A 10,673-nucleotide genomic window follows, 5' to 3' on the forward strand; every position below is an offset into this window, starting at 1 on the left:
GCGTTCTGCTCCCGTAAAGATTTACAGCCTCAGAAATCCTTTGCAGGGTTACTATGAGTCGGAACTGACTCTACAGTACTTAACAACAACAGTGTGGTGCTGTAGGATAAGCACTGGACTGCAAGGTCAGTTTGGGCTGCAAGGTCGACAGTTAAAGCTCACCAGTCACTCCTTGGAAATCCTATATAAGGTCACTAACAGTCGTAACCAACTCAAAAGCGCTTAATAACAAGGCTATTTTACAGTCTCTTTATACAGGTACCGAATTTTTTTTTTTTAATGTAAAATTTAATATAACAAGGTAGTAATTGAATAGAAAATATTATTTCTGTTTTACTTTTTCACAAAGTAATATAAATAGCAAAGGGGCTTCAAAAAGTTTGTAGAAAAATTACGTTATCTTTTCATTTCATTTGCCATGAAGTTTTTGTAGCCCCCTCGTAAAATATCATTTCAAATATTTTAAAGTCATATACTAAAAAAAAGTATTAAAACAACAGTGGGGGCTTTTAAAACAAACGTGTGTATCTGAAAGCAGGACAACTGAAACGATAGGTTAGCCGTACTACTCTACAATATTTATATAAGACTATGACTCCCAGGGTGGGGCTGTAGGATCAGCACTGGACTGCGAACCACAAAGTCAGTAGTTCAAACCCACCAGCTGCTCCTTGGAAACCCTATACAGCGTCACTCCCAGTCAGCACTGAACAAACACTGTAAGATTTAATAGGTGTTAGGACTTAGGTTTGAGAAATTATGTAACTTTAAAAAAAAATAATAAATTGTGTAACTTAACCATAAACCTGCTAAAATTCATTCAAGATACCAATTTCATATAAAACATAAAATAGAAGTAACCTTAGCGTTCTGAACCTGCATTAACGTGCTGTGCATCAATGCCATTAAATAAAAAGTAAGTACACAGAATGCTCTAGGAAAAACACGCTCTTTCCAGATTCCTCTTTGTGAGTTCCAACCTCCCAATTACAGTAACTCAACAGCTTCCGTATGGCTAGAAGGAAGGGTTTTTAAGAATTGGTGGCTCAAGCTGTGTAAAAACTTAACTGAAGTATGATTTCTGCAGCCCACTGGCACAGACCCTGCAAACAATATTATAACCTGTTTCTGTGGGGTTAGTATCCAAAGCTGTCATTTTATTTCAACAACACAAACCACTCTCACTCGTCCCCACCCCAACCCCCAAAACCTCAAACAAAAAGAGTATCTCCTAGCACCAGCTTAGTTTTAAAACAACAGTATTTATATTTGAATTCTTATACCAGTTAGAAAGTAGTAGCACCTGTGATACTCTGTCCAGATTTACCACTTTCAGGAATTAAATGCAATTAGCAAGTATATTCATCATTATAAAAAGGTATCGGCTATTAACCTCTAAGGAGACTCAACTCTTATCATTCTGCTTGGTACCTGATGGCACATGATGGTGCCAGTGGAGCTAAATCAAGCACTACTTCATTTTACAAGATAAAATGCTTAGTGAGCAAACCTTTTAGTTCCTTTTTCAAACATAGTAATAGTTGTGACATTGGCCATTTAATGAGCATTAGAGACCAGTTTGGGTTACATCCCCAGCATAATTCTTTGTTGCCATCTTTCCCTGTCTCTTGATGGAGATTATATTTGCTATTGCTGACCTTAAAAATTTCTCACCTTGTCACATTTGGTTCCAGCTACTAAGCAGGACACTTCACCTCCAAGACGTTTGGCTGCAGTGATGGTATTTAATGTAATGGGTGCTAGGGTATCATTTGTATGTTCAGCTATTACCAAGGTACTCTGAAATCGTAGCAATGAAACCTAAAAAGAAAAGGAAAAGAATATTGTCATACAGTTGTTGTTTTTTAAGTCTACTTGCTAAACATGGGTGCTTTAACGAAAACTGTTCTGTACACTGTATTCAGCTGTACGTTTATATTGATAAAATATTTGCTCAACAGCAAAATTAAGGCTATTTATGTTGATCATTCTACCATTAATAATCTTCTTACCTAGCAAAAATGGAAAAAGTGAATTAATTTTCTATTCTTAGAAAAGAAAAGAATTATTTCAAAATAACCTTCTCACTAACCTATATCCAAGGCGAGACTGCTAAATTTGAAGGGGCTTCAAAACGTTTATGGCAAAATGGAATCTTTCCATAAACTTCTGAAGTCCCTTCAAATACCTAAATTTAAAATTATTCAATGGAACATATTGACTACATCAAACTAAGAACTGGTTGCATTCTACTATCAATTATTCAGTTACAGCAATACTGCTAAAGAATACAGTATTATCTAGAAATAATTGGCTTGAAATCAATTACTAAAATTGATTTCCATTGTTTCAGGCAAAATGCATTCAACAGCAAAATGACGGATAAAAAACTGTTTTTGGACTGCAAGGTTCAAACCCACCAGCTACTACTTGGAAACCCTGTACGGGGTTCACTATTGGTCAGAACCGACTCGATGCCACTGAACAACAGCAGCATGTTCACATAACAAACTATTATTACAAAAGACAGAACTGTTTCAAATGCTAATGAGTTCCAAAATGTTGGAAGCTGTAGATCATGAAGTACATGGTCAGGTAGAGATGGAGAGGAAGGTTTAGATGCTCCCAATACCACACACAGGAGGAAAGAAGATTTTGGAAGCATCCGCTAAGAAAAAGTCCTGCTGGTACAGTGGTTACAGCACTTGCCTGCTAACTAAAAAGCTGGCAGCTTGAACCCATCAGCTTGTCTGCTTCCACAAAGACTGATCAAGAACCCTGTGAGGCAGTTCTATTTTGTTCTGTAGGGTCACTATGAGTCAGAATCAACACAACAAAGGGGTTTTGGTTATCCTTGCTGGAATGGCAATGAGAAGTGAGAAAGAGAGGCACTGAGGGGCAAAGGGCACGGTTTTGTGGTTTAATTCAGCAAGAATCTTCCGTTCTACAGTTGAAATGAAGAAACCACAGTATGAAATTTACCCAGAGATGGAAATTTACAAGGCGGATGTGAATGAAGACAGAAAGGCAAGGGACTATTATGGTGGCTACACAATATACAGATTTTACAAAACACATTTTTCACCAACCACACTGTAAATGCCAATTGCTATATTCTAATATTTTTCACCTTTTTATTGGCATAAAACATAAGTATACCAGTTTAATCAATCTCAATAGACATTTGTGTAATTAGTAACTTTATTATTATAAACAATGAAGAGAGAAGATCTTGTAGCTAAATCTTTACACACATCCTCAACAGATTCAGAGTTCCTTCCAAAACCCTTCTGATTGAAAGCTGATTAGAATTTATTGTAGCTGCTCTCCTTCCATCAGACAGCATTTCAGATTCTATCCAACATTCAATAGGATAGCGCCCTTTCTCAGCCCTCCACTACCTACCTCTACCACTTCATCCCCAACCTTCTCTTAGCGCTGTAAACCACTTCTACCCCGGTTGAACCTAATCATAGAGCCAGAGTTCAAAATTCTACTTCTGAGTCAACAGGACTTCCAGGGGAAAAATACTTCCAAGGCCACATAAAGCCGAGAGTGAGGAAGCAGAGGAAGATACCACAAGTAGAATATGTGAGAAGAAATCAATGTATGTATATAGGTAGATGAACATTTCTTGTTTTCTCCCTCTTCTTTCATTTACTGAATGAAAGGGAAAAAAGAGAAAATGAGTCCACCTTTGTTGCTACAAAATCAAGTACCTATAATAGCTTTTTTCTTTTTCATAAAAAATCATTTCCAGTAAGAAGGAAAAGAATTAAAGTTAAGGTTAGAAACTTTTGTTCACATCTTAGATTATTTTCTTATGACAAATTCCTAGAAGTAGAAGTGCTAAATTAAGAGGTAGGTATATTTTTAAGGGTTTTGATATTGACTGCCACAAATCATTTTCCAGAAAAATGATAACACTTTACAACAATTTACAATTCCTGGAATGGAATGAAAGTTTTAGAAAGGCAAATACCATGTCTGCTCAGTTTTGTATCACCAGAGTCTAATACTTTTTTCAATATGTCTTTGTAGAATTAATTATATGAGCTGGTACTTTTTTTTTTCTTCCCAATCAGAAAAATACAATATCTCATAAAACCAAATCAAATCCATTGCCAACAAGTCAATTCTGACTCATAGTGATCCTCTAAGGTTTCCAAGGCTGTAAATCGTTATGGAAACACACTGCCACATCTTTCTCTCTCAGAGTGGCTGGTGGATTCTAACCGCCGACCTTTCAGTGAACAGCAAATCACTGTAACCTCTGCACCTCAGGGCTCCTTCTCTTATAAAGGACTTTGTAATTAAGATCCAATGACAATCTATTATTTAAATCACATTTCACAAGAGCTGCCAGTAAGAAACTATTTATTGCCAATATATATCAGACACCTTAGTTTTTATTATGTTTCATACATCATTTACCATAAAAATTATGAGATTTCCATCATCACTTGAGGAATAAATCCAAGATTTGGTGGCAGAAGGCCCATAGTTTCTGTATAGTTCTATCATAAAATAAATTAGACAGTCTTCCTCAGGAATTGTTGAGGTTTTTAGAACACCCAGGGAAAGACTGCACACTCTCTAAAAAATTTTTTCAAAAATAGGAGAAGCATAAGAGTACACAATAACAAAAGAATGCATTTAAGACACATTCAACCCATGAGCACAATTAAGTGTTCAGGAATACTCATACTTTGCAATGTTGTCCATAGCTTGTCATGATCCACACAATCGAAAGCCTTTGTGCAGCACAAAAAACAACAAAATGGCAGTTCTTTCTCATCAGTAGTTACCTTAAATGTAAATGGATTCAACAGTTCAGTCAAGAGGCAGAGACTGGCAGAGCAAGTAAGAAAACAAGAGCCAACTAACTGTATACTGTCTACAAGAGACCCACTTTAGATCCGAAGATATAAATAGGCTGAATGAGAAAGGATGAAGGAAACATTCCATGCAAATAATAACCAAGAAAGAGCTGAGGTTATCTACACAAAATAGATTTTTAAGTCAAAATCTTTCAGACACAAAGTCTATCGGCAACATTTTCCCCTAGCAGATGCTCACTTCATGTCTGTGTGTCACACTTCGGTAATTCTCACAATATTTCAAGCTTTTTCATACTCACAAAGTCTATCGGCAACATTTTCCCCTAGCAGATGCTCACTTCATGTCTGTGTGTCACACTTCGGTAATTCTCACAATATTTCAAGCTTTTTCATAATGCTACATAGACTACAGGATAATGTAAACATATATTTTACAAAGAGGGCTTCAAAAATATATGAAACAGACACTGACAGAATTGAATGGAAAAATAAAACAAGAGTCCTGGTGTGGCGCTGTGGGTTAATGTGCTGGACTACAAAGTCTGTTAGAACTGCCAAGTGGGTGGTGTAAGCTTACCCGCCGCTGCTTCTCAGAAACCCTATACAGGGCTGCTGTGAGTCCGAACCACCTCGATGGCACTTAACAACCACCATAATACTAGGAGTCCTGATGTGGCACTGTAGGATAAGCACTGGACTGCTAACCACAAGGTTGGTGCTTCAAAACTACCAGCCACTCCTTGGAAACCCTATTCAGGGTCACTATGAGTTGAACCAACTCGACAGCTCTTGACAACAACAACATAAAATTGCTGCAAAAGTCCTCTTTATAGGTTCAAAAACAAAGATGTCATCTTTAAGGTAAGTCTGACCCAGGCCATGGGATTTTCAATTGCTTCATATGCACATCAAAGTCGGGCAATGAATAAGGAAGAACAGAAATAAAAACAATGGACTTGAATTATGGTGTTGGAGGAGAATATTGACAGTACCATGGGCTGCCAGAAGAACAAACAGATCTGTCCTGGAAGATAGACAGCCAGAATGCTTATTAAAAGAAAAGATGGCTACATCTCACCTCTCATATTTAGGACATGTTGACAGGAGGGACCAGACCCTGGAGAAGGATATCATGCTTCGAAAAGTAGAGGGTCAAAAAAAGAGAGGAAGACCCCCAACAAGATGGAGTGACAGAGCGGCAGCAACAATGGGCTCAAACGTAACAGTTACGAGGCTGGTGCAGGACTGGGCAGTGTTTCGTTCTGTTGTACACAGGGTTGCTATTAAGTCAAAACTGATTCGATGGCAGCTAACAACGACTAACAACAAGAAAGTACACATGGGTGGTGAGAAGAGTTAAACTGCAGTACTGCATTGCAGTCACAACGAAGAGCTCAGCTGAGTCCATAGCTGGAATGATCCCTCAAACTTGTTCCAAACTGAAGTAAAGGAATCGTTGTTGTTGTTAAGTGCTGTTAAATTGGTTCCAACCCATAGCGACCCTGTATAGGGTTTCCAAGGAGTGGCTGGTGAGCTTGAGCTACTTGATTCAGGATCAGACTGACTTTGCAGTCCAGAGCATTAACCCACAGCGCTACACCAAGACTCCAAACGAATCACAGAGCTTCCTTTTGTCCAATTATTCCAGAACTACTTTTTGTTAATTTTCAGGCCTTCTTCAGGTTGTTCCCCTTTACTTTAGGCAGAATGTACATGAACTTTTAGGTTCGTGGTTTTGAATAACCAATAAATTAGTGTGACTAATTTTTTATTCATTCTGATTCTAGCTTGATTCTGAAAATAACGCCACAAAGCAAAATATGTCTAATAAGAAAGCATATGAAATGAACATATACTAAATCCACTATAGAATAATGAGTTGATTTAAGACAGACCAAACTCAAAAATGATGTAACTTTTTAATCTAAATTAAATCCTTCACTCTTATTACTTTATCAGCCAATAACAATGGTTACAAAACACTTTAGTTTACAGCATAACTTCAGATACCCTTTCAGTTTCCCTAGCCCCCGAATAAACTAACCCCCTTCCCCATTATTGCTGTGTGCCACTGAGTCAGTTCCAACTCACAGTGACCCTATATAGAGTTTCCAAGGAGAGGCTGGTGAGTTGGAACCGCCTACATTACGGTTAGCAAGCAGTCCAGTGCTTACTCTACAGCGCCATACCAGGACTCCATTACATGCTCCCCAAATGCCCTATATCCTTTTCTGCTACATTTTTCACACTTAAAATGTTGTTGTTGTTAAGTGCTGATGAGTCAGGGTTTCCAAAGCTTTTAAATCTTCAAGGGAGCAGAAAGTCTCAGCTTTCTCCACAGAGCATCTGGTAGGGTTGAGCCACGGATCTTGTGGTTTACAGTCCAGTGTTGTTCGTGTACAGCCACTGCACTCCCTAAAATGAATGGTGACTTAAGTAAAAAGTATACGCACAAAATCTAAAAAGCAACGGTCTATCTACCAAGAATAGCACATGACACTTGTTAAATTACTAAAACAGATGAGGCATGCCTCGTTTTATTGTGCTTTGAAGATACTGTGTATTTGCAAATTGAAGGTTTATGGCAATCCTGCATTCAGTTAAGTCTATCGGCAACATTTTCCCCTGGCAGATGTTCACTTCATGTCTGTGTGTCACACTTTGGTAATTCTCACAATATTTCAAGCTTTTTCATACTGCTACATAGACTACAGGGTAATGTAAACATATATTTTACAAAGAGGGCTTCAAAAAGTTTGTGGAAAAATTCTATTATCTATTTCATTATTCCATAAACTTTTTGAAGCCCCCTCATATATACACTGGGACCCCTCCAAAAAATCATGTGACTCACTGTATTGCGATACTCACTTCATTGCGGAGGTCTGAAACTGAACCCACAAAATCTTTAAGGTATTCCTATACTCTAACATGCTTTTAGAAAATTTACTATTGTCCAGACTTAGTTCCAAAAAGTAAAATATGAAAAGTTTATAGCCACACACCCATAAAAAGTTAACTGGGTTTTACACATCATGCTTCTTGAGCCAAATGTCTTTTGTTCGTTGTGAATGGGGTGACAGGTTACAGAGCAGATCAGCTGTCCATTCCACAATTTCTATACATCTTGTTTCATCTCAGTTGCAGTCCTCACAATACTGTTGTTGCTTTTAAAGTGCCATTGAGTTGATTCCAACCAAAGGAGCCACTGATGGACTTGAACTGCTGACCTTGTGGATTACAGTGTTTATCCTACAGTGCCACACCAGGAATCCTCATAATAAAGCATCTTATTCCACCTCCTCCCTGTATTTCCTATTTCCAGTTTTCATTTTCTAAGCCTTCTGAACTTTGTCCTAAAGAAAATGCTGCTCTTTGGACCTCAAATGTTTGATTCTTCTAAGGTGTGTATACCTTCCCAGTGTTATTGTTTCTCCTATATACTTGTCTATTACTTGGCTAAAAATTAAGCCTGACGTGAATTCATTTCCAGACCTGAATGGCCACAGTCTCCGGGGTTTCATCAGTTCTATAGGACCAACAAGTCTGGTCTTTTTTTATATTTATTGTTTTGAGTTTTGTTCTACATTCCCTCTCACTCTCTCCAGCACCTTCTATTGTGATCCCTTTCAGAACAATTGGTAGTGGTAGGTGGACACTGTCTCATTCTTCTGGTCTCAGGGTTTTGGAGACTGAGGTTCGCATGGTCCACCAGTCCACTGGACTAATTGCTTCCATGTATTTTTTATTTTCATTGCTCTTCTTTTCTCCAGTCAGAGAGAGACCAATAGCTGCACCTTAGATGCCACTCATGAGTTAAGACGCCATTTGCTGAGTCAAACTTCTTCAAAATAATATCCACACACACAAGCTCTACCACCTTTCTTCTTTTCACTGCCTTTACTCAGAGCAAATGGGCTTTCACTTCCACTACAGCGATGAATCCCATCTCTTCAAAGTAACCAATAATTTCATTATAGCTAAATCTAATAAACATATTTTTGCTCCTTCTTTTATTAAATCTTAACAATTTTTTACACTGCTGTTGCTGTTCAGTCTTTTTAGAGTAACCAAAGTAATTCACTGCTTAAGAGTGCCTGGTATGATTGAACTGTTGTTGTTGTTGTTGTGACGTGCCATTTCACTGCTTAAGAGTGCCTGGTATGATTTAACTATTGTTGTTGTTGTTGTTGTTGTTGTTGTGAAGTGCCATAGAGTTCCGACCCATAGCGAGCCTGTATAGGGTTTCCGAGGAGCAGCTGGTGAGCTTCAACTGCCGACCATGCAGTTCAAGCGGGTTTGCAGTCTGGAGCGTTAACCCACATGTAATAAACTACCAAAAGTGTTAGAAGAAGAAAAAAAAAGATGGAATTTAACTCCCTATTTCACCCTGCAGGAGAAAGGTGTAGCAGTCTGCTCCCATAAAAGATTACAGCCTTGAACACCCTTATGGGACGGTTCTACTCAATCCTACAGAGTCACAATGAGTTGGAATCAAACAGACAGTTATGGATTTCACCCTTACAACAAGCCCACCCATAACATAAGCAGTAACAATAATTTAAACCTATTACCCCTTTCCTACCCCATCACCTTTGGAAACACAGTAGGAGAAGGGAGAGGACCTTTGGTATTTTAACAACAAGAAAAAAAGCAGGAATGAGCTATAAAATCTTTCCAATATCTTCTCAAAAAGACAAATATATAATTAAAGTCACCTATGCCTATTTCAATATACATTTTGTAACAATAAAATGTATATTACATTTCTGTACTTAAACTAAATCACTAACTTTAACCTCTTTAGTAATAAAATACAGCAGTTTTTAATCATGAATAGAAATGTCATATGACATTGATTATAATATTAAAAACACAGTCAATTTACTTCACTTTAAATGCAGACAAGGCCCTTAGTAGACAGATTGGCAGGCAGTATCATTTTACTAAATTCACCTTATGCAATAAATTTTCTTTTAGACCCACACCAAAATTGGCTCTCTTTCCTCTTTCAAAAGAAATTAAAATTTGCATGTGAATTAAAGAGTTCAATCTCATTCATCAAAGTTAGACCATGGATTCTGAAAAACGTCATGTTCCTTCATACCATTTCCACAGCTTCTGAATTATGATAAATATTCCTTCCCATCTGTCAATGACCACAGTAACAAGAGCTCTCAAATGACCTTGAAAGTGTTGCTTCACTCTTCACATAAATTATTTCCTTGGTACCTGCTTATTAGTCAACAAATCAATTTCAACTGCAAGTCAATACAATAATAAATCAGATTAATATCCCTATAAGAATGCTAACTAAATACAAATCTTTGACTTTGTTTTCCTTTCAATAGGTTCCCTAATGCTTTGTCATAAATGCAAAATACCACCTTCAGTAGCAGGTGACACAGAAGACCCCCCCCCCCAGTGAAGAAAAAACTTTGTTCAATGGTGCTAATCAGTCAAAACCAGAAAGGGATCTTAGACACCAAATGCAAGTAATTTAACTTACAGTCTAACAGTTTACAGTAATCTTTTTAAAGTTTAGCATTTTAATTATGAAAAATATGTTTTCTGGAATTATTTTTTCTTAAATTTACTCATAATTAGGTACAGAACAATTTTTTAAAAACTTTTAGTATACAAATTTCAGAGGGTGCAAATGTTTAGGGTACTCGGCTGCTAACTGGAAAAATGGGCAGTTCAAGTTCAACCAGAGGCACCCAGTAATAAGGCCCGCCTATCAATTTCCAATCTCACCAGCTGCTCCTTGGAAACCCTATACAGGGTCGCTATGGGTCGGAATCGACTCGACAGCACTCAACAACAACAACA

General features: G+C 37.6%; 1 protein-coding gene across 1 annotated transcript in view; it reads right to left on the minus strand.

The window, feature by feature from the left end:
• The window catches only part of ETFA (electron-transfer-flavoprotein, alpha polypeptide), a 115,518-nt gene that overhangs the window by 97,510 nt on the left and 7,335 nt on the right, over window positions 1-10,673 (minus strand). Inside the window, exon 2 of the mRNA XM_006866560.1 lies at window positions 1,675-1,821. Coding sequence (XP_006866622.1) covers window positions 1,675-1,821 — 147 coding nt within the window. The remainder of the gene's footprint in view (window positions 1-1,674; window positions 1,822-10,673) is intronic.

This window comes from Chrysochloris asiatica, unplaced genomic scaffold (genome assembly GCF_000296735.1).
Source record: "Chrysochloris asiatica unplaced genomic scaffold, ChrAsi1.0 scaffold00092, whole genome shotgun sequence".
Taxonomy (NCBI): domain Eukaryota; kingdom Metazoa; phylum Chordata; class Mammalia; order Afrosoricida; family Chrysochloridae; genus Chrysochloris; species Chrysochloris asiatica.